The sequence below is a fragment of the Haemaphysalis longicornis genome, unplaced genomic scaffold, assembly GCF_048455015.1.
Source record: "Haemaphysalis longicornis isolate Haplotype H1 unplaced genomic scaffold, Haemaphysalis longicornis Haplotype H1 scaffold_12, whole genome shotgun sequence".
NCBI classification, from domain to species: Eukaryota; Metazoa; Arthropoda; class Arachnida; order Ixodida; family Ixodidae; genus Haemaphysalis; species Haemaphysalis longicornis.
The window spans coordinates 46586918-46609248 of NW_027526225.1; the positions used below are offsets into that span (position 1 = coordinate 46586918).

The following is a 22331-nucleotide window of genomic DNA, read 5'->3' on the forward strand; positions in this document are numbered from 1 at the left end:
AATGGACATTATAATTGCAAACATTGCAAAAATAGAAAAAAAATAGTGACACTAAATTTTTTTTAAACGCTGTAACATTAAGGCATCTTCTCTAATTAATTTAATACTGAAAATATAATTGTGTAATCCCAGACTTGGTTGTACGAACTAGTTTAGAGCCACGGAAAAAGTTTCTCAAATAAGCCGGGTTACGTGGTTCATTGCACCCCCCCCCCCCCCCCTTCCCTACAATCCCCGACGCGCACGTTCACCACGATCGTAATTTAGGTAACCTTACTATGTTTAGCAACTTTACTTTTGCCATTAAATTACACTTTGCGTACATCAATTATTAGTACTCGCGCGCAATAGCAACCGATCCCGCAATCGGCCGCTGCCCGAACACGTCGCGCCAATGCAGCGCGCGCCGCAACTTCTGGCGAGCCGGTGATTCCATTCCTGAAGCTCGCGAGCTCGCTGTAAAACACAGCAATAACTAAGCGTTTTATAACACGGCAATGCGTCCAAAAGTTCACTTCACGAACACCAATTGTACACGGACGCACCGAGTTTCCCACTCAAGGACGCACCACGGCGATGTCGCGGGCACGTTTTCGATGCGTCTTTCGAGCCGCGCACTTCCCTATCTGGCGCACGATCTCAAGCATTATCGCCGCGATAACGATAGCGTCACTGTACGGAATCGCAAAGCATGAAACCACTGAACGGGAACCGAGCCGACTGCGAAACCGAGCGACACGGAGTGCGTGCGAACTGCGCGTCAGCCGAAACGCCCGGCGGCCATCTTGTTGTGGCCATGGCGGCACCCAATCCGGAGAGCCGTCTTAGCTAACGCGGCCGGAGAGCCAATCGCGTGTTAGATTCTATCGGTTGCTTCGTTTCACCGTCTCTCATTTTCCGCCGTTTGTGCGTTTGTGAATGAGCGACAATGAAAGCAGCGACAGGAAATCGGAAGTTGAAGACTCTGCCAATCTAACGCGACCAAGATGGCGGCGCCCGGTGCCGTCGTTCCGGAGATACAGCGCTGCGAAAATTGCCGTTTTTTCGTCATTTTGCGGAAATAATTTGTCACCTCAGCTGACGTAAATATTTTTCTTTGGCACTTCGCGATCGTTTTCGACGGGGAAACTTTGCAGACGCATAGAATATAAAACGTGCAATCCGAAAATGTGACTTCCGAAAAAACGATTTTTTGGTCACTTTTCGCCATCTGATCCCCGCGTCCCCCCTTAACTGTAGTACACATTATAGTATGAAACCCTACGCTCTCAAGAACACTCTGCCATCACTTGAACGAAGCATGCCGTTCGAAGCCGAGCCAAGCCGGGAAGGAGAGGCAGCTCACCGAGGTCAGCAAAGGGATCCGCCTTGCGTCCCAGGGCTTCCAGGTTGGGTGTGGAGGCGTTCCTCGTAAGCCCCCCGCCCATGGCGCCACCACCCCCTGCACCTTGCGAGGGCACCAAGGGCACCCATGACGTGCTGCCTGGGAAGAGGGTGTCCCACGTGCCAGGCATGGTGTCGTGCATGGACGCTGCCGTTGCTGATGCTCCGCCGGCGGCCGCCGCCATGTTGAACGCCGACACGCTGCTCGAAATGCCACCCTGCTTGTGCTGCGAGAAAAGAGCGCACCCCCGATTATCTTACAGTAGAATCTCGATGATACGATTCTGGGTGATACGAATTTCGGGATGATACGAATTTCTGAAAAGTCCCGGCAAAATTGCATTGTTTGCAATGGGAAAAATTTCGGCTGTTACGAACGGACCTGCGCGGCCCGGCGGATGATACGAACGAGCCGGCGAGGAGCCCGAGTGCCGAACAAGCAAGTGACGGCTCTCTCTCCCCATTTGTCACTCTTCTTTCTCCAGAAACGGCCGGGCTGTTGTTTTCTGCTCGCAAAAACGCGCCCCGCACGCCCCATGCGCGCTGCGAAACCTCTCACGCCTCTCGCACGCTGCGCGTGCCGCGGCCGGCGGCGGCAACATGGCGGCGGCTTCGGCCGCGAAGTGGCACGGCCGCTTGAGCGACTGCTTCAAGCCGCTCTTTAAAATGCCGCTCAAGGCAGACACGAAGTTTCTTGTGCAGTAAAGGAGCTGATAACAACGAAAACGGTACTATAAAACACCATCCGCGCCGCTAGTGAAAGCGCCCATAAAATATCTGCCGGAGTGCTAAGCCTAAACATCTCGGGCGGAGCCACCGGGTTGTCTCGATCGTTTCGCAAGTCGTCAGCGTCTTTTTCTGACCGAGGTAGGAGATACCGCGGGCGCGAAATTGTCAATGCGGCCGTGAAAATACAGCGCGCGCAAAGCCGAGGCGTGCGAATCGCGTGCAAAAACGCACCATGCGATTCACGCTTGACTGTTGCGGCGTGTACCGAGCTTGGACACCGGGAGTGAGGAGACAAGCGCGAAGCTAGGCGAAGCATTACACGCTCCAGAAAGAACTGCTTTGTGACGTGGGGGTTTAAAAAAAGCAGAAAAAATCACGGATTTGTTCACGCGAAAGTAAGAAAAGAAATAAACGAAAACTTTTTTCAGCGCTCAATTTTTTGGTCTGTGTTGGTTCATACGAATTTCGGATGATACGAATATTTTTCGCGGCCCCACGAGATTCGTATCATCGAGATTCTACTGTATTTGCTGATACTGAAACCCCCACTTGAGGGTCATCACCGGGAGGAGTATAAAACAAGAAAGGAACGTAGAATAACATGAACGAGATTATGTTTCGTGTTGCAGGATATACAATTCTAGCAAGCACTCAAGCTCTGGAACATTCAAACTTGCAACAGCATACCCTGGAAGTCTATTCCCCACCCCTGTACTTCCGTTATTGTGCTGTGTGGGCTCGTCTTGTTAAACGCACAAGCATCTTCTCTGTGTGGGATCAAAAATGGAACTTTACGTCTATCTACAACTTATGGGGCATCACTTCCGCTAGATATGCTTTCACACGGTACCTTGAAAGTCGTATTATCAGAGTTCCACTGTACCCCATTTTCTTGTCCCTCAAAAAATCTCTTTTGAGCAACGCATTTGTGTATAGTAAAAAAAGCCAACTTTAAAGGGGCCAAGTAACTCTGCTGCAGAGACACACACAGGGTCTCACAAAGCTATTTAAGCTTCATTTTCGTGTCCCTTTTATACAGTCAAACCCGTTTATAGCGAACTGCAATATGCACTGCGATTAGTTCGATATATCCAATAGTTCGATATAGCCGAACCCGCTTATAACGAACCATGTTCACGAGTTCGCAATCCGCGGGAGCCACCCCCCACTCCCAACTCCACCATCTCCGCGTGCAGAAACAAACACAGTCAATTAGCCATTACCATACACAAAATATTCCATTTATTGCAAATAATAAAGCTACTTTCCGCCTTAGCTGCCTACTTTGCAAAAAAGCGGTGATTTTTGTTTTCACTTTCATTTTGGCGGCTTCAACTAGCATATCATTCTTTACACGAAACACTGTTTGTACCAGTTCGAGTCCGCGTCCTCCAAAATCTAAAAAAGCATTGGCGGAGCACATCGACTGCCGAAAGCGCTTCATTTGAGGCGTTGGACGGCTTTCACTCGCGACATCATCGGGAACGCTGGCGACCTCTTCCCACAGTTCACCGATGCTGCTGTCTTGGTCCGGACTCGCGGAATTAGCGGGTTTCATCGTGAGTCCCGCGTGCCGGAAGCAGTTACGGAAAGTTTCGGGCATCACGTCACTCCGTGCGAGGCGCAATGTCTCAGTCGTGGCTCTTGCTCCGTGGTCGTGGCCAATCCACATCTCAATCGCCGCTTCGAGACCATGCATTTCGGCAGCCATTCTAGGCGCACAGAGTTCGATATATCGGGTGTGAACTTCGTTATAAGGAATATTTTCCCCATGTATTTCCGTAACTGATTTATTTTTGTTCGATATATAGCATAATTCGCTCTATCCGGGTTCGTTATAGCCGGGTTTGACTGTATTTTGTGAGCAAAGAAGTTTTTGCGCAAGAAAAATTGTGAAGGCAAAAGAAGGAAAGGCACAGAAAGAGCTAATGTTGTCCTGCTGGAAATCGGAGATCTTCAACAGAAACCAGTTCAAAAACTCCACTTCCGAATGCGCATGGCACAAGCTGGACGCAGCCCCTAGGGGACAAAAACTGAACTTTGCCAAACATTTACTTAATAACACAAACTAATAAAACAAAGCTTGCTTTCCAAACTGGGAAACTTTAAATTAGGCAACGTTTACTCACATTTCCCAGATTTCTTTTTTTTTCTTTTTTTCTTTCGTGACCTACAACAGCAGGCGCAAGCACCTGAGTACTACTAGTACAACTTTCTGCTGACAGATGACTGCAGGCTGGCGAACTTGTCCCCAGCACAAAGGGGTCAACCGTAGACCAGCTTTTCATTCGTCAGGCCTATGGGGAGTTTCCCCAGTGGTGTATATTGAGTAACTCTGGAATCTTTATTTATTTTATTTCTTTACGAATACTGCGGTTTGACAGTTCGAGACATTGCAGGAGTGGGTCCTTAACAGTGAATACAGACTAAACTAACAGAACACACGGTTTGGTAGTTCACTAAAATCACTACTGGAAGGCAACGGCACGAAGGGCGCAATGTTCTGGGGGCTTGGCCTGCGAGGAGTTAGCAAACGAAATGGGCGTGTAAGCGGCGATTATCTTGTTGACTATTTTGTTTAAAGTGCCAATACGTTCACAAGCACGTCTGTGTTGGGGTGATTTGAGTGATTGATGAGTAGCGTGTGACAATGGCGAAAAAATTAGGCCCACGTCCCCTCGCGGGAACCCTGGTGTGATGCAACGCTGAGGGGGGTTCAAGCGCAAGTGGAGAGCAACCGTCGACCGAAAGGCCGCCGGGGAGCGGCACACCGGTTATATGCGCAGCGCACCCGAAGGAGAGGAGACCGCGGAGAGAAGAGAGTGCCGTAGCTATGATGCAACACAATCCAACACAATCCAATCCAATCCAAGTCAAGCCAAGCCAAGCCAAGCCAATCGAATTCAATCCAATGCCCTTCGCGAGAGAGTGTTCGCTATCGGAGAGGAGAGGGGGAGAGTGGAAAGGCTGCGGGCAACAACGGACGCACGCAGGAAGGACAGGGCCGCCGACAAGAGATGCTCTCAGCGTTTAAAATGCTGATCATAACGGTGATATATGACATTTTTTTCCACCTTCCGCACTTGTCTTCTGCCCCCCTCCCCCCGCCTACCTGTGGTGTGTTCCCTGCGCTGACGCTGGTGCTCCCCCAGCCAGCAGAAGCCGTGGTGCTGGTGGTGGCCGTGCCGAAGGGGTCGAAGATGTCCCCCTTGGCCCCTGCTGCAGTCGGCTGCACAGGGGACTTGGCCTCCAGAAGGTTCACGGTCGGCACGGACGGTGGTGCCGCCGCCGAATCCGCGGCAAACGGGTCGAAGGCCGGCGCCGCAGGCGACGCCAAGTCGCCAATCAGGGGCGGCTGGGAAGACTGGCCGCACGGACCAAGAGGTAAGGGAACGGCAGTGGTCAGTCTTCTCCTCCGCCGCGGTACCCAACTCGTCACAAACTTTCGCGAAGTGTACCCCAGTGATGGCTCTGCTAATGGTAATCGTCCGGGGATGGTTAATAAAACTGTTTTTCTTATTTATGTACTGAGTTGAGTCGAATTAGGAACACCCATGCAGTTGATCGCCCCCATAATTGAAGTTGGCTGAAGGCTGCGTTTTATACTTTGAGTTGTATGACCTTCCCAAGGTCACCCCACGATTAATCAAATATTTCATTAGGCAGAAGCTCCACAAAGTGCTTAGGTAAGTGCTATCAGAAAGGTATACTCTGTGCCAGGAAGCTGTTTGATTATTTTTTTATTCCCTTTGGGTACCCAAAAAAAGGAGATAAAAGTTTCATTTCGCTTATGACATCAGAAATTGTTTCAATGTGAAATGCAACGTGAAAATTTGCTGTTTCTTTTGTGATGCCTGAAGTAAGTAAAAAGCAATTTAAGAGCTTCCCTTCCCAGTGTTCACTTTTGAAGAGTTGTTGCCTAATGAATTAATAAATCTGAAGGTCACCTTGAAAAGGTAGTTAGTCTTGTAACTCAACAAGTACGAGAGATAGCCTCAAATCTGTTTCAGTTTTATTGTGAGGATCGTCGACTGCCCAAGAGCTCCCACATCAATTAAATTTGGTCCGTAAATAAGAAAAACAGTATCTTTTGCCGCGTCCCCCTTTATAGAAATTGTCCCTGCTTACGCAACACTTACCACTACCAAAATGGCTACAATACAGCAAGCACTAAGCTTTTGACGAGTTTCATTACCCACAGCACCCCTGCTTCATAAAAGCTGAACAATAACTCTGTTAGTGCACCATCTAGGAGAGAAAAACTGAACTTGGCTAACCATTTACTTAACCCACTTAAAAAAAATAAAGCTTGCTTTTTTAAAACTAAAAACATTAAATCTCAGACAATGTCTACTATCATTCCCTGATTTTCTTTTTTTATGACTTACGGCTGCAGCTGCGAGCACTCGCGTACCACTTTAAACTTTCTGCCGAATCGTATGTTTTACCTCTGCCCATGTAACAAACGAGAAGTTCTATCGCTGCGATACGAAAAGTTTTACAAAAGAACTTCCTGCTTGTTTCAAATCTGCCGGTTAATTCGCGCTAATGCAGCAACAATGGCGGGCTACTGCTGCGGAGAAGATTGGTGCCAATGAGGTCGAGGCTCTAGAACAATTCAAAGCGAATACTAAATGGAACGGCTACGCATTTGTGTCTACTAGCGTTCGTTTTCACTTGTTTGGTGTTCAAAATTATTTAATCCTTCGGAAGGGGAAAATGTCAACTAATGTTTCAACAAAGAGGCTGCCACCGCTGTGTTGACATAGAAGCTTTGTGAGCCCAAGGCCAACTTGGCTGTTACAATTGGTGGCCTGATGTTCTTTACGTACTGCTTGCATGAATTGGTTTTTTATGTGCCCATGATGAAGACATCGCCGTGAATGATGATTACCTCGCACAATTAGACAACATGAGCGCGGAACATGCTGAGTGCAGGAAACAAAAAAAAAAAAAAAAAAAAAAAAGCTGTGCAAAGATGCTTTGCAGTAAAAACAAGAACATTAATAAATGTGCAGTTTGCGTACATTTATATGCAGGGGAGTTTGGATTAGCGCAATAAGCTACTCTTGAACAACATTTTCATACTCATCACATTCGTTTACATTTTACGAAAGATTCCGCTTCATAAAATCACAACTATCATATTGTATTTGCAATTACAAGCTAGCAACAATTTTCAGAGAGGAAAACAGGTTAAAGAGACTTTTTTTTTTGCCCTTTTTTTTTGCCCTTATAACAATCATCACATCTCATTTCTGTAGGTGTCATTCCACTGCATTCCTGATGATGAAGAAACACGTAAGGCATGTCTCATTTCCCCGAAAAGGGACACCCTATTTAAGGGGGGAGGTGGGTCTTTGGACATTTTTTTTAATTTTTAGTGCCAGCTTGATGAGAATTGGCAGTCTTGAACAGTTTTTTATGCTGAGTTCAAATATGTAATTGGTTTTAACATAGCAGAATTTGTTGAAGAAATACAGTGACTTGAAATGAATTTATTGAGGCATTTCTTACGGGGGTTTAGAGCTATTTCGCTTTATCAAGCTCAAAGATGAATTATATGGACATAATGCCAAAGGTCCACTCTGCCAGGCTATGCTATTTTTATTCATTTCAAAAGCTTTTGCGAAGTATGAAAAAAGTGAACATTTTATACCAACAATTTCTATAAAATTATTTCATCATTACTCAATTTTGCTTATAGGTGAACAGCGTCAGAGTGATACAAATAGCATAGCCTGCTAGATCAATTCAATACGAATACAATGATACCAGTCATGTCATCCTAGCTCAAGAGCAACATAACAAAACCCCCCGTAAGGCGGAGCACGGTCTCGCAAAAAAAGAAACTGAGAAAAATGCATTTGAAGTTTCCGATCATGGTAACTTTTGTTACAGCACAGCTACAATAACAAAAATGGCATCACTGTGTAGCTCAGTTCTTCATGAAGAAAAGCACACTAAGTATGTGCCTGTACCACAAAAATAAGCGTACAACAGTCAGCGTAAAGCCAAGCATAATCTCTGAAAACGGTTGAGAAAAAGTAGATTTTCTACTAATAAACTTCAGAAACCAGATTTACTATTTCCCAGTTTATTCCAGTGCCTCTGAAAACTACATACAAGTCCACGCATCACATACTGCAGTCTGTTCTGCTACCTGTAATGCTAAAGCACAGCAGCCAATGAAAAAGTTACATTATTCCGTTATGCTTTTCAAAACTAAAGCAAAGACGTAGGTGAATTGCAATTTCTAATCAACGCTAGGGCTGTACAAATAGCATCACCTGCTAGAGCAATTCAATACGAATGCAATGATACCAGTCTTATCATCATAGCTCAACTGCAAGATAAAAAAACACCCCGTAAGGGGGAGAGGCATCCCTCAAAACTAAAAACTGCATGGCCGTAGCTGGATATTGCAATTTTGTGATCAACACTAGGGTTGTACAAATAGCATCTCCTGCTAGAGCAATTCAATACGAATGCAATGATACCAGTCTTATCATCATAGCTCAACTGCAAGATAAAAAAACACCCCGTAAGGGGGAGAGGCATCCCTCAAAACTAAAAACTGCATGGCCGTAGCTGGATATTGCAATTTTGTGATCAACACTAGGGTTGTACAAATAGCATCTCCTGCTAGAGCAATTCAATACGAATGCAATGATACCAGTCTTATCATCATAGCTCAACTGCAAGATAAAAAAACACCCCGTAAGGGGGAGAGGCATCCCTCAAAACTAAAAACTGCATGGCCGTAGCTGGATATTGCAATTTTGTGATCAACACTAGGGTTGTACAAATAGCATCTCCTGCTAGAGCAATTCAATACGAATGCAATGATACCAGTCTTATCATCATAGCTCAACTGCAAGATAAAAAAGACCCCGTAAGGAGGAGAGGGATATCTCAAAACAAAAAAACTGCATGGCCGTAGCTGGATGTTGCAATTTTGTGATCAATACTAGGGTTGTACAAATAGCATCACCTGCTAGAGCAATTCAACACGAATGCAATGATACCAGTCTTATCATCATAACTCAACTGCAAGATAAAAAAACACCCCGTAAGGGGGAGAGGCATCCCTCAAAACTAAAAACTGCATGGCCGTAGCTGGATATTGCAATTTTGTGATCAACACTAGGGTTGTACAAATAGCATCACCTGCTAGAGCAATTCAATACGAATGCAATGATACCAGTCTTATCATCATAGCTCAACTGCAAGATAAAAAAACACCCCGTAAGGGGGAGAGGCATCCCTCAAAACTAAAAACTGCATGGCCGTAGCTGGATATTGCAATTTTGTGATCAACACTAGGGTTGTACAAATAGCATCTCCTGCTAGAGCAATTCAATACGAATGCAATGATACCAGTCTTATCATCATAGCTCAACTGCAAGATAAAAAAGACCCCGTAAGGAGGAGAGGGATATCTCAAAACAAAAAAACTGCATGGCCGTAGCTGGATGTTGCAATTTTGTGATCAATACTAGGGTTGTACAAATAGCATCACCTGCTAGAGCAATTCAACACGAATGCAATGATACCGGTCTTATCATCATAACTCAACTGCAAGATAAAAAAACACCCCGTAAGGGGGAGAGGGATCCCTCAAAACTAAAAACTGCAGGGCTGTAGCTAGATATTGCAATTTTGTGATGAACACTAGGGTTGTACAAATAGCATCACCTGCTAGAGTAATTCAATACAAATGCAATGATACCAGTATTATCGTCATAACTCAACTGCAAGATAAAAAAAACGCCCCGTAAGGGGGAGAGGGATATCTCAAAACAAAAAAACTGCATGGCTATAGCTGGATATTGCTATTTTGTGATCAATACAAGGGTTGTACAAATAGCATCACCTGCTAGAGCAATTCAATACAAATGCAATGATACCAGTCTTATCATCATAACTCAACTGCAAGATAAAAAAAACACCGCGTAAGGGGGAGAGGGATCCCTCAAAACTAAAAACTGCAGGGCCGTAGCTGGATATTGCAATTTTGTGATCAACACTAGGGTTGTACAAATAGCATCACCTGCTAGAGCAATTCAATACGAATGCAATGATACCAGTCTTATCATCATAGCTCAACTGCAAGATAAAAAAACACCCCGTAAGGGGGAGAGGCATCCCTCAAAACTAAAAACTGCATGGCCGTAGCTGGATATTGCAATTTTGTGATCAACACTAGGGTTGTACAAATAGCATCACCTGCTAGAGCAATTCAATACGAATGCAATGATACCAGTCTTATCATCATAGCTCAACTGCAAGATAAAAAAACACCCCGTAAGGGGGAGAGGCATCCCTCAAAACTAAAAACTGCATGGCCGTAGCTGGATATTGCAATTTTGTGATCAACACTAGGGTTGTACAAATAGCATCTCCTGCTAGAGCAATTCAATACGAATGCAATGATACCAGTCTTATCATCATAGCTCAACTGCAAGATAAAAAAGACCCCGTAAGGAGGAGAGGGATATCTCAAAACAAAAAAACTGCATGGCCGTAGCTGGATGTTGCAATTTTGTGATCAATACTAGGGTTGTACAAATAGCATCACCTGCTAGAGCAATTCAACACGAATGCAATGATACCAGTCTTATCATCATAACTCAACTGCAAGATAAAAAAACACCCCGTAAGGGGGAGAGGGATCCCTCAAAACTAAAAACTGCAGGGCTGTAGCTAGATATTGCAATTTTGTGATGAACACTAGGGTTGTACAAATAGCATCACCTGCTAGAGTAATTCAATACAAATGCAATGATACCAGTATTATCGTCATAACTCAACTGCAAGATAAAAAAAACGCCCCGTAAGGGGGAGAGGGATATCTCAAAACAAAAAAACTGCATGGCTGTAGCTGGATATTGCTATTTTGTGATCAATACAAGGGTTGTACAAATAGCATCACCTGCTAGAGCAATTCAATACAAATGCAATGATACCAGTCTTATCATCATAACTCAACTGCAAGATAAAAAAAACACCGCGTAAGGGGGAGAGGGATCCCTCAAAACTAAAAACTGCAGGGCCGTAGCTGGATATTGCAATTTTGTGATCAACCCTAGGGTTGTACAAATAGCATCACCTGCTCGAATGCAATGATTATCACGCATTTATCACGTCCAAGTCCACGATGACAAATTCCGTGCCACTTTCCGAGCTTTCGCTCGCTGGTTCTGTCCAAAAGTTTGAACTTGCGCCCTATCGCCGACTGCGACGCCAAACGCTTCTTCACATCCGCCGCATGTTTAGCACGCTCGGCAGATTCACCAGCGGTGTAATACACGGTGTCGATGCGGTCCTGATTGGCACTCGAGGAGCCGGATGACGGTTCGCCGACGCCTGAAGCACTGCAACTTGCCACGGCCGGAGATTCCGAAAATCTTCTGTCGCCCCCCGTTCCACGCGCGTTTCTGCCGCTTCCCGTACTCTTGACGCGTAGTTTTTTTGATGCGAACATTTCCCGGTATTGTAGCACGAAAAAGAACACGTTGCACCAAATTGCAGCAGCAGAGAGAAAAAGACACGATGAGATAAACTACCGTGGAGGCGAACGCGAAGAAAGAAAAACAAAAATACAAACGCAAAAGGCGCCGGGTTCGCCGCGGCGCCCAATCAGACGCGATACGAGGGGCTCGTCTCCCGCGCGCGCGGTCCGGCCAATCAGGGGCTCGTAAGTGACCTTTCGAAAAACGGCGAGAGCGAGGGCCCTCGCCATGCTACGCCATTTTGAGATATCGCAAAATACGCACAAAGAAACGACCTTCAAAACGCGTCCAAGATGGCTGCCGCCAGTCGTCTCCTTCGCGCATGGTGCGCGCACGAAGTTCAAGCATTTCTTTCCCTATTTTCGACAATTTGGGGTCGCCGTCATGTTTACAAAGTTGATGTTTGGACCCTTTACGATCGAATTCAGCGGTGAAACTTTTAGAGTAGGTTCTTGAAGTTACAAAGGCTTCAAAAATGCATTTTTCTCAAAACAAGTTTTTTCGCGATTTTTGGCCATTCTAAGACCCGCGTCCCCCCTTAACACCAGGACAGCCTGAGTTTGTTCTCAGCACTTCAACGTAGATCATTTCCTCGATTCCGCCGCAAAGCTGTAACTCCGCTCTTGGCGCTGCTGCGGTTGTGTTTTGGACGCATAATATGTCTCGGCAAAGCTGCGCGGGAATTAGAGCAACACAGACAAGTCCACACCCCATCCAGAAGTCACTATGTGCGATCAAACAGCACCAGGCAAGCAGTGAGTCAGCATGACACAAAAAAGGGCCCATCTCCCCGCGAGGGGGACTCGAGTAAATGCGTCGCATAGGGGGTGGGTGTATTGCGTTAACGTTTAGTGTTTGGGGAGTTGGTGGTAGTGAATGCGTTGTATCAGCAGCTTCTTGACGTAGTTTGAATGAGTCAAGGATATAAGGCGCGTTCCTAGCCTCCCATTCTGTGTCGGCTTTGTGGCGCAGTGGGTAGAGCACCATGTACATTGCCTTCCGCCCGCAGGGTCGTGGGATCGAAACCAGGCGCCGATAAGTATTAATTTTTTATATAGTGTAGGGGGAAGGGTGCGGACCTGTTGTTGAGAGCGAGGAGGGTAGCGTGATGCGGGAGAGTACAAGTGGGGGAGAGGGCGCGCCTGCGCGCTGAGCTGTTGCGGACGCACGGCGGACGCTACATGCGAGTTAAAGAAATGCTCTGCATTTAAAAGTACATTTACATGCGCATCATTGACCGGCGCTACCCTTTAACACGGCTTTAAAAAGAGGGTTCACTCTGACTACGACAGAGGGCGGCCTTTCTGCATAAGGCCTGTTGAGCGACTCTGTTCATGACCCACCCCGTGGTTGACAAGCAGGTCGAAATTGGAGGTCGGCTTGCTGGGGAGGGACGTGCCCAGGAGGTCGTCCACCAGACGGTCCGACGGAGGGGCCCCCGCCGGAGCACCGGTCGCGTCAACTCCGCCTTCGTCGATGGAGAAGCTCGCCAGGTTCAGCAGGTCAACCTCCTTGGCCTTGGCGCGTGGCGGGCGCTCCGGCGGACCGGCTCCGTTGCCGACTGGTATGCTACCCGCACTGTCGGCCGGAGGCGGTGGCTTCCGCGACGGGCCCAGCAGGTTCTGGCATCGAAGGGGAGAGAACAAAAGAAGTGTCGACAACCCGCAATTTTCGGGCTTTATGCACTCGGGCAAAAAGCCTTGTACTGCATCTTATCAAGGGCGCAGCGACAGTGTCAACACGAATGGTACCAAAAAAGTCACGTGACCTCATAGCTGGCAGCACACAATCTTCGAGATTGATTTATTAAGCCAAAAGCCTTGTACTATGTCTCATGAAATGTGAAATGACATCGGCAGCAACGGCATCAACACAAACGGTACCAAAAGTCACATCACCCCCAGCAGACGGAACTGTGCAGTGGTGGTCTTGAGCGATCCTCGGTCCTGCTGTCACCATCATCAACATCAACCCACTGCGGGACAAAGGCCTCTCCCATCAATTCGCAACCACTAATGTCCTGCACGGCCTGAATCCATTCTTTTCATCCGAATTTTATAATTCGTCTCTCCGTCGTGTTAACGGCCCTCCCCTTCTTCTAGACCCATTTCTTTGTATCCACCGGTTGTCCTTTCGTCTCGCTACACCGCAAGCCCAAGCCCCCCTTTTTTTTTCAATAAAACTACGATACCTTCCACTCGAGTTTGTTCCCTGATCCAGGGAGGCTCATTTCCTGTCCCTAAGCACTACGCCTACCATACTCTCTCTGTCCCATGGCCTGTTGCGCTGACCCACATTGGCAGCACGCAATTTCAGGGTTTTTCATTTATTGACGCGAAATGTTTGTACTTTGCGTCATCAAAGCTGGAAAGTGACCCGTGGCTACGTCAACACGAACAGTACTAAAAAACGCATGTCCTTGGTGGTGGGAACTGTTCAGTAGAGTGCAGCGGAAGACTCGCGCTTGGCTTGCTATCACCTATGTCGACTGCTGCTCACCAAAGTTAACTAGTGATGACTGGTAATTGATTGATGGTAATGATTAGTATGGGGATATTAAACAGTGGATTAAGGGGGGAGGTGGGTCTTTAGACAATTTTTTTTATTATTAGTGCCAGCTAGATGAAAATTGGCAGCCTTGAGCAGTTTTTTACACTGATTTCAAATATGTAATTGGTTTTGACATAGCTTCATTTGTTCAAGAAATACAACACCTTGAAATTTATTTATTGAGGCATTTCTTACGGGGGTTTAGAGCAATTTCGCTTTAGCAAACTCAATGATGATTTATACGGACATAATGCCAAAGGTCTACTCTGGGGGGCTATGCTATTTTTATTAATTTTGAAGACTTTTGCAAAGCATGAAAGAGGTGAACATTTGATATCAGCAATTCGTATAAAATTGCCTCATTTTTATTAATTTCTGCAAATAGGTAAACAATGACAGAGCAATAAAAATAGCATCACCCCCTAGATCAATTCAGTACGAATACAATGGTACCAGTCTTGTCATCCTAGCCCAAGAGCAACATTACAAAAACCCCCGTAAGGCAGAGCTTGGTCTTGCAAAAAAAGAAACTGAGAAATGCATTTGAAGTTTCAGATCACGGTAACTTTTGCTACAGCATAGCTACAACAATATAAATAGCATCATTTTGTAGCTCTATTCTTCACGAAGAAAAACATACCAAGCATGTGACTGTAACACAAAAATAACTCTGAAAAGATTGACGTAAATTCACACGAATACCGTACAAATTGCATAGGAAAATTAAATTTTCTACTGTTACACCTCAGAAACTGTATATCCTCATTCACCTTTTCTCTGTGTCTTTACAGAATACAGAAAGGCACAAATACCATGTGCTGCTGTTATTTTTGTGCTACCAATGAGACTAAAGCACAGCAGCCACCCAGAACTAGATTGTCCTGCAATGCATCTCAAACCTACAGCAAGGCTGTAGGTGAAATGCACTTTGGTGATCAATGCTTCAGTGATGCAAATAGCGTCAGCTGCTAGACCAATTCAATACAAATGAAACTATACCAGTCTTGTTATCCTGGCTCAAGAGTAAGATAAGGAAACACCCCGCAAGGAAAAGCGTGACCTCACAAAATAAACTGTAGATCTGCAAGTGGACTTCAATTTGGCGATGGATACCAGAGTGATAAAAACAGCATCACCTGCTAGATCTAATAATTATATGATACCAGTCTTATCACCCTAGGTCAAAAGCCTGATAGTGAAACACTCAGGCAGAGCATGACATCGCAAAATAAGAGCGAAATGCTAACTCTTGCTACAGCATGGCCCAATATAAAAAGCGCCGTGTCACTCTGTTCCTCAAGAAAAAAAAAAACAAATATGCGACCGTACCACAAAAATAATCAGGAAGGCTCTATGCAAGTAATGAAAAACTTTTGTAAACAGCGCTGGAAAACTGCACTTTTTGCTGAACTTCAAGTACGGTAGTTCCTACTCTGCACTTCCTTCAATGTCTATGCAAACTAAAGAAAAGCACAAACATATTGTGCTGCCAACTTTGTTTTTCACAAATGAGACCAAAGCACAACAGCTAAGTAAATCCGGACGTTTTCACGCGGCGCTTCTCGGACCAGATTCGTACGTGACAGGCGATCTCGGCACCGCCATCTACGGCGTCTTCCATCGTGTTTCCGTACGCTTGCAGCGCGTAGTTCCTTGAGGTAAAAGTCTCCAGGCATTGCGGCACGAGACTTAAAGACGTTGTGACAGAATTGCAGTCACTAACGGCAGAGAAAACACACCTGAATTGAAAATACTGCGGCGCCCAACGCGCGCCTGCAAAAACAAAACGAAAAAAAAAAATGGCGGCTCAACGGCGCCGGCCAATCAGAGACGCGGAACGGGGGGCTCGACTCGAGCGCGCCTGCTCCTGCCAATCAGCGGCTCCGAAACGACCTTCGGTAAATCGGCGGTACCGCTCGTTCTCCTCACGCGACGCCATTTTGAGTTGGCGCAAAATACGCACAAAGAAATCAGCTACAAAGCGAGCCCAAGATGGCCGCCGCCGGCAGTCTGCTTCGAGTGTGGCGCGCGCGCGAAGTTCAAGCTTTTTTAGCCCGTTTTTCGGCGTTATGCGGCTCCCGCTGCGTTTTCAAAGTCGTTTTTGAGATTATTCCCGATCAAATTCAGCGGTGAAACTTTTAGAGTAGGTGCTTGAAGGTACAAAAACTTCAAAAATGTGTTTTTCCCAAAATGCGTATTTTCGCGATTTTGGACCATTCTAAGACCCGCGTCCCCCCTTAAGTTACATTAGGATGAATTAATTAAGATAAGCTAAAATGATTGGCAATGAATCAAGGTGGATTGGGAATAAAGGTGAATAAAGATGGATTAAAATCCATGCACACATAGATCAAGGCGGGATTTACAGGGGTGAGACAGCTGAACCAGATTTGGGAGCAGCTTTTGGAGCAGCGAAATTTCGATTTTGGAGCAGAAGAACCTTGATTTGGAGCAGAAGAACGACATTTATTATGTCACCTTAGGAGCCTAAAAAATCAAATGTTTGGCCACTCGGGGGGTGGGGGGAATGTGCTTTTTAATCGGTTTTAAACGTACATAACACTGACACAGCCTTTCAATAAAGTTTTTTCTATCTGAGTATCACAAAGAACGAACTACACTGCCTTTTTCAAACCATTTTTACATCTTGGGCTCTATGCATAGATAACGCGGAGTTCCGTTGAAAATATCGAATTGAAAAACTAAGCAATTTTAAGGAATTGTTATTATCCCGTGAATGCCGCAGTTGTGATTTTTGTAATCCCAGACTCGGCGTTACGCACAACTGAGAGCCACGGCAAAAGTTGCGCAAAGCGAGGTGACAGTCGTCGCACCACACCAGCCCTCCCATTTCACGCCCCAAGGTGGCCGTTCACTACGATGGTAATTGGAGTATTGGTATGTTTTGGCATTAAATTTCTTTTGGCATTAAATCTCAATTCAGATAGATGAACCATTATTACTAGCGTGCGATAATAGCCCGTCCGGCTATCGGACACTGCTTGAACATTTGGCGGTGATGCAGCCTGCGCCGCCACTTCTGCAGTGTCCATCGTCCCACTCCCGCCGCTCGCAAGCTCACTGTGAATAGCAACAATAACTCGGCATTTTATAACGCCACAATGAGTCCCAAATTTCACTTCAAGCACGCACTGCGCCTCACACTCAAGGCCGAAACACGGCGATATCGCGGGCACCCCGTTGTTTTTGATGAACCCCCATCTTTCGAGTCGCGTAGCTTCCCGCAATAGGTCAAAAGACTAAATGTAAACCCGGCCACCCCCATAACCAAAACCACGGTAGAAATCGGCGAAGAGCACTCTGCCTGAACTAGAGTGTACTACCTGAACCACGAGAAGCTGCTTCGCCCAGCGGCCATGCTTTCCAATTTTCACCGCACAAAGATGGCGGCGCCCAGTAATGTCGTTCTGGAGATGCGGCGCTCCCAAAATTGCTGTTTTAAAATCAACTTGCACAAGTAGTTTGTGAAAACTTTATATGGGAAAACTTTAAAAATTCGCACAATATAACATGTGCAACCCGACATTGTTACTTTCGAAAAAACTATCCCGTGGACAATTTTATGCGGGTTTTATATTGAATGATCAATCAATTAAACCTTTACAAACAGCATCACCTTCAAGGTGCTGGAAAATTATGCCGTCAGTAAGCATTTTCCCCCACTGAAATTGACGGGAGCGTAAAAATTCTTGGCTCTCATACTCTTTCGGAGCAGTTTGGCGCAATTTTTGCAATTTTCAAGCTTTTGGAGCAGCCTGGCGTAGGAAAACGAATTTGTATCAAAACTGCGCAATATGCGCAGCTGTCTCACCCCTGGATTTAGGTGGATTAAATTTTTTTTTTTAATTTAGAGAGTCCTAAAGCTTAGTCTCATACTAATACGTACTAGAGGGAAATCTGACCTCGGTGCCCACGTGAGCGGTATTTCAGCGAGCATGTCATACACCACAGAGAAGCATTTATTTTTTTTGGCACGCCTCATCAACAAGCTCAACGGTTGTCTGCCCTTCAAGAAACCACAATATTGTCGTAAAGGACTCCCCAAGGTTATTTTGTCAATGTAAAAGCATAGCTCTTAAAAAATCTGTCAGGGTTTTTCTAAAGGCTTCATGTAAGGAAAAAAAAATTGCCCCTGTTGTCGTTGTCACCGACAAAAGTGAAAAGAGGCCATGATTTGCAAGCCAGGCAAAGTGATAATGTAACACTGTCAGCTGTTGTAGTGGCCCCCCTAGAGCACAACGCTTGAGAGACCACTTTTCCCTCTAGTACATTTTAGTATGAAACTATGCCCAAGAAGCTGCGATAAAAAACACAAACAGATATCCAAAAGACAGGGGAGGCGCTAGACACGAACTGGTGGTATTTTACAAGACAGAACATTAAAACGCAGATTCGCCGTGACCATAACAACACTCTTGCATACGCATCAGACCAGGATGTGAAATTCCTTCGAAGGTAAGCAAGTTTCATTGTCAACAGATCCAATGAAGAGGTGCCCACACGCCTTTAAGTTTCCATGCTAATTTTGAATGACACAAAAACTTCAGGGGATGTTGCGAATATTCAACGCTAAGCCTTCTCAAGCTTCGGCCGAATTAAGAAACGAGTTTAGGGAGAAAGAAAACTATACATAGTCATTAGGGCAGCAGCGACCACATGAAAAACGAGGGCAGGAAAGAGATTGTGTGTCCTGCAAAAAAAAAATGCGGGAAGCTCACACTAATGCGCAAGTCTTGAAGGTAGTGAAGCTGTGCGCAACCTTCATGACCATCGCGATGGTTTATGCCTACGATTGCCGCGGAGTTGCGTCTTCTTCGCCGCCGCAACGACCTTTACTCAATCTTTGTTGCTATAATGGCGAAGAAGCAAATTGAAAAAGCAGAATGAACGAATGGAACACGCACACTTTAACTAGGCAGCCACAGGAGCAACGTGAACCTTATTACGCGTTATGTGATTCCTCTCCCCACAGTCACAGCTGAGAGAGTAAGCCATTTGACTCTCGGGTACACACTCACAGTCGTAACTGAGTGGGTAAGATGACCGAGTCCAACTTTGTTGACCTATCAGACAAAGGTTCGAATACTGCCAGTGATTTTCTTTTTTTTTATGCTGTACACTCGTTCCACCGGGTCCGGCAACAACTGACTTCTGGTTACAACAGACCATTTCTGTTGGTTCGTCTGGTCCCCATGCGTTTTACATGGAGTCCACTCCACTCATAACGGACCCGGCTAGAGCAGACTGTCGGCTACAACAGACTAAATTTTAGGCAAAAATTGTTTGGACTGAATGTTTATAGTGGACATCCGCGGGGCCGGCACCCGATATGCTTTTTCTTTGTTTAGTTTGGCAAAAAAACTGCTATGTCTGGACACATTGTTGGCAGCCGGGTCGTTGGCGCAGCCAAGCCAAGCCAGTGCTAACGGCCTTTTTTTTTTTTTTTTGTGCAACCAGCGACATGAGCGGCAGGGTAGCTGATTTCACTGTCAGATAAATTAAGCACAATTAACGCTGTCGAACATGAGGAAAAACAGGCCGGCATTGCCAGATGTACAGGCCCGTCTAAGCAAACGGTCCACTCGACCGTCAAGAACAAGGTCGCTACCGATAAATGCAACTCTGCTGAGACTGAACAACAACGCCATCAAAAATGCAAAGTGGTCCACCTGAAGTCGAGTCTGCCCTCGTCACAGTTTTTTATCTAATAAAGAATTAGGGTTCAGTGAAGTTCAGTCGTTATTAATCCCCGAATGCATCGTTCCCATCACGTTAGGTGAAAAAGGTAAGAAATGCCTCATGTAGGGGGGTTGGTTCCCATCCACTGTGCGCAATCTGCTAGTGGCCGTGCGCAGTCCAACTGGTCTAACTTTTAATTTCACATCTATCAATCAGATTATTTCGTATCAGCTGTTTCAATGACCAGACTTAAATCACAAAAGATGTGGCAGCTGCCATGGGGGAACGTCAGGCAACGTTCCGATTCATTTGACAAACAGTTTCGGGTAAACCAACCTCATCACGAAGGGATTTGAAAGAGCCTAGCTAATTCTGATGGCCACGGCTGATTTTTACAGCTGGTCAATAATTGCTCCCAGTTACATTCTAGCTTTATTTGCTCAGCTTATCATGTGTCGTTATACACTTGACCGCGTGCACTAGGGCTTTTCCAAACCTTCTTCCCCCCCCCCCTCTGTATCCCCCATATCCCATAGTATCCTCTGTATCCCTTATACCCTCCGTATCCCCCGTGTCCTCCGTATCCCCCTATCCCCACCACCCGTACCTCCGCAGACGTTGCAGCACTGCCGATGTCGCTCTCCGAGTGCTGCGGAGAGGTGTCCCGGCTTGGCAGGCTGGGAGTGGCTGGTGGGAGGGGCCGCGGGGGCGCATTTCGCGAGAAGTGACCTGCAGGTAGGTTTTAGGTGCACACAGCTCATTCGCTCACCACGATTGGCATCCCAGATGGTGAGTATCTGGGTGGCCACTAGCACCTTTGCTTGGGTGGCTAAGGATGCAGCAGCGCTTAAAAGCCCCTGTGGATGCCCTCACGTCCGTCACATGGTTACATAACCCATCTGCATTCAACCCAAACAGGGCAGAACAGAGGATATCAGACTGCAAACCATTAGAACAGGCAGGTTGAACAACACCCTGCCGATCCTTTAGACACCAGCAAAACATCACGAAAGCTCGCATGAAATACAAGAATTTTATTGTGCTTCCCAGATACTTGTGAGAGCAGTAGTGAGAGAAATTACCGTCGTAAGTTATAGGACGTGGTGTGCCTTCCCCAGCGATTGGCAAATCACCCAGAAAAGAGGCTACTTTGTATCGGAAGTAATGCACCCATTGCGAGGAGGAAACTGCTAATTTATGTCAACAGGGGGCCTTCCACTAAACTAACACCACTGCCTATGAGATGTCATGAACACCGGCAAGCGTACTCTGTATCACCTACACGATTAGCACATGTCCACAGACGGAAATGACATGTCCTCACAGGGGGATTGGCCATAAAGTGAGGAATGGTTTTAACAGTTGTGCCCCAGACTTATAGCCGGCACAATATTGCTACAGTAAACTATTTCTTAAATGCTACCGCCAATCTCAACAGAACCGCTTTGGTGGTTAGGGGGAAAAAATGACGTTTTATTTCACGTTCAAACATACTCCAAGGAAGGGTGCCAAGTTATGTTCAAGCAGATTTCTTTGCATTGCCTCTCAAGGTTTCGTTCGGATGTGGCGACAGCGTATTACACCTGCGAAAGATCACATTGTTCCCGAGTCAGCCACTGGCAGGAGAACTAAATCCGGGTGAAAGCTAATCCGCATCCGTCCCTTCACATAGATTAACTGGTATGATTGTTTAGTCAAACATGCTTTCCAATCACGAAATGCCTCAGGTAAGTTGTGCTAAGCGCAAGTTGATGGGTTCAAAATTATCCCCAGTCCATTTCTTTTCCTTTTCCAAACAAACCACTACTACTACTACTACTTGAGTGAACCAACACACTTGGCATGAGAGTAAAGATGACAGCACAGTACAATCCCACAGTAAAAAAATGCTATGCAAAAAAATGAAAGTGCAGGTTGCCCCACAACATAAAATGGACTGTGAGTGTCGTTCTACCATTACACCAACAATGCTTCGTGTTATGCCGTGCTCAAACAGAGTTGTGCCTGGTTTGATCTTTGTGTGCGAAGCCAATAAACCATCCCACTTGCTTTCGGTGCTCGATATTACCCGATTGTTTGCCGCACAACTTACCAATGCATGCCTCGAGCTCTTCATCCGTGGTGAACAGGATGGCGGCATTGGTCTCCAAGTGCTCCAAGTCCGCCCACAGTCCGTTGGTCAGCCGGGGACTCGGACTGTCGCCCACCCGGATGTCCAGCGACAGCGTGAAACCCTCCGGGTACCTGTCGAGCTCCTCAATGCCGTCCAGTTCATGCCTGCACAGTGTCAGGTAGAAACAAGAAAATGTACCATGCCCTTTCTCTTAGTGATGACCAAGGAAGCCAGGCGCAGTGCGAAAACTGCACGGAACAAAACACGTCTGTTTGTAACTTGCAATTTAGCCTACTTCCACTAGGACTTTATTCTAGTGGAAAAACCTGCTAATGCCCATT

General features: G+C 46.1%; 1 protein-coding gene across 1 annotated transcript in view; it reads right to left on the reverse strand.

Annotated features, from left to right (window-relative positions):
• Positions 1-22331, reverse strand: part of LOC144161588 (auxilin-like) — a 38232-nt gene that overhangs the window by 13847 nt on the left and 2054 nt on the right. The window contains exons 2-6 of the mRNA XM_077692231.1: positions 21970-22200; positions 20485-20606; positions 12971-13249; positions 5225-5476; positions 1346-1610 (exon numbers count right to left, since the gene is read on the reverse strand). Coding sequence (XP_077548357.1) covers positions 1346-1610; positions 5225-5476; positions 12971-13249; positions 20485-20606; positions 21970-22200 — 1149 coding nt within the window. The remainder of the gene's footprint in view (positions 1-1345; positions 1611-5224; positions 5477-12970; positions 13250-20484; positions 20607-21969; positions 22201-22331) is intronic.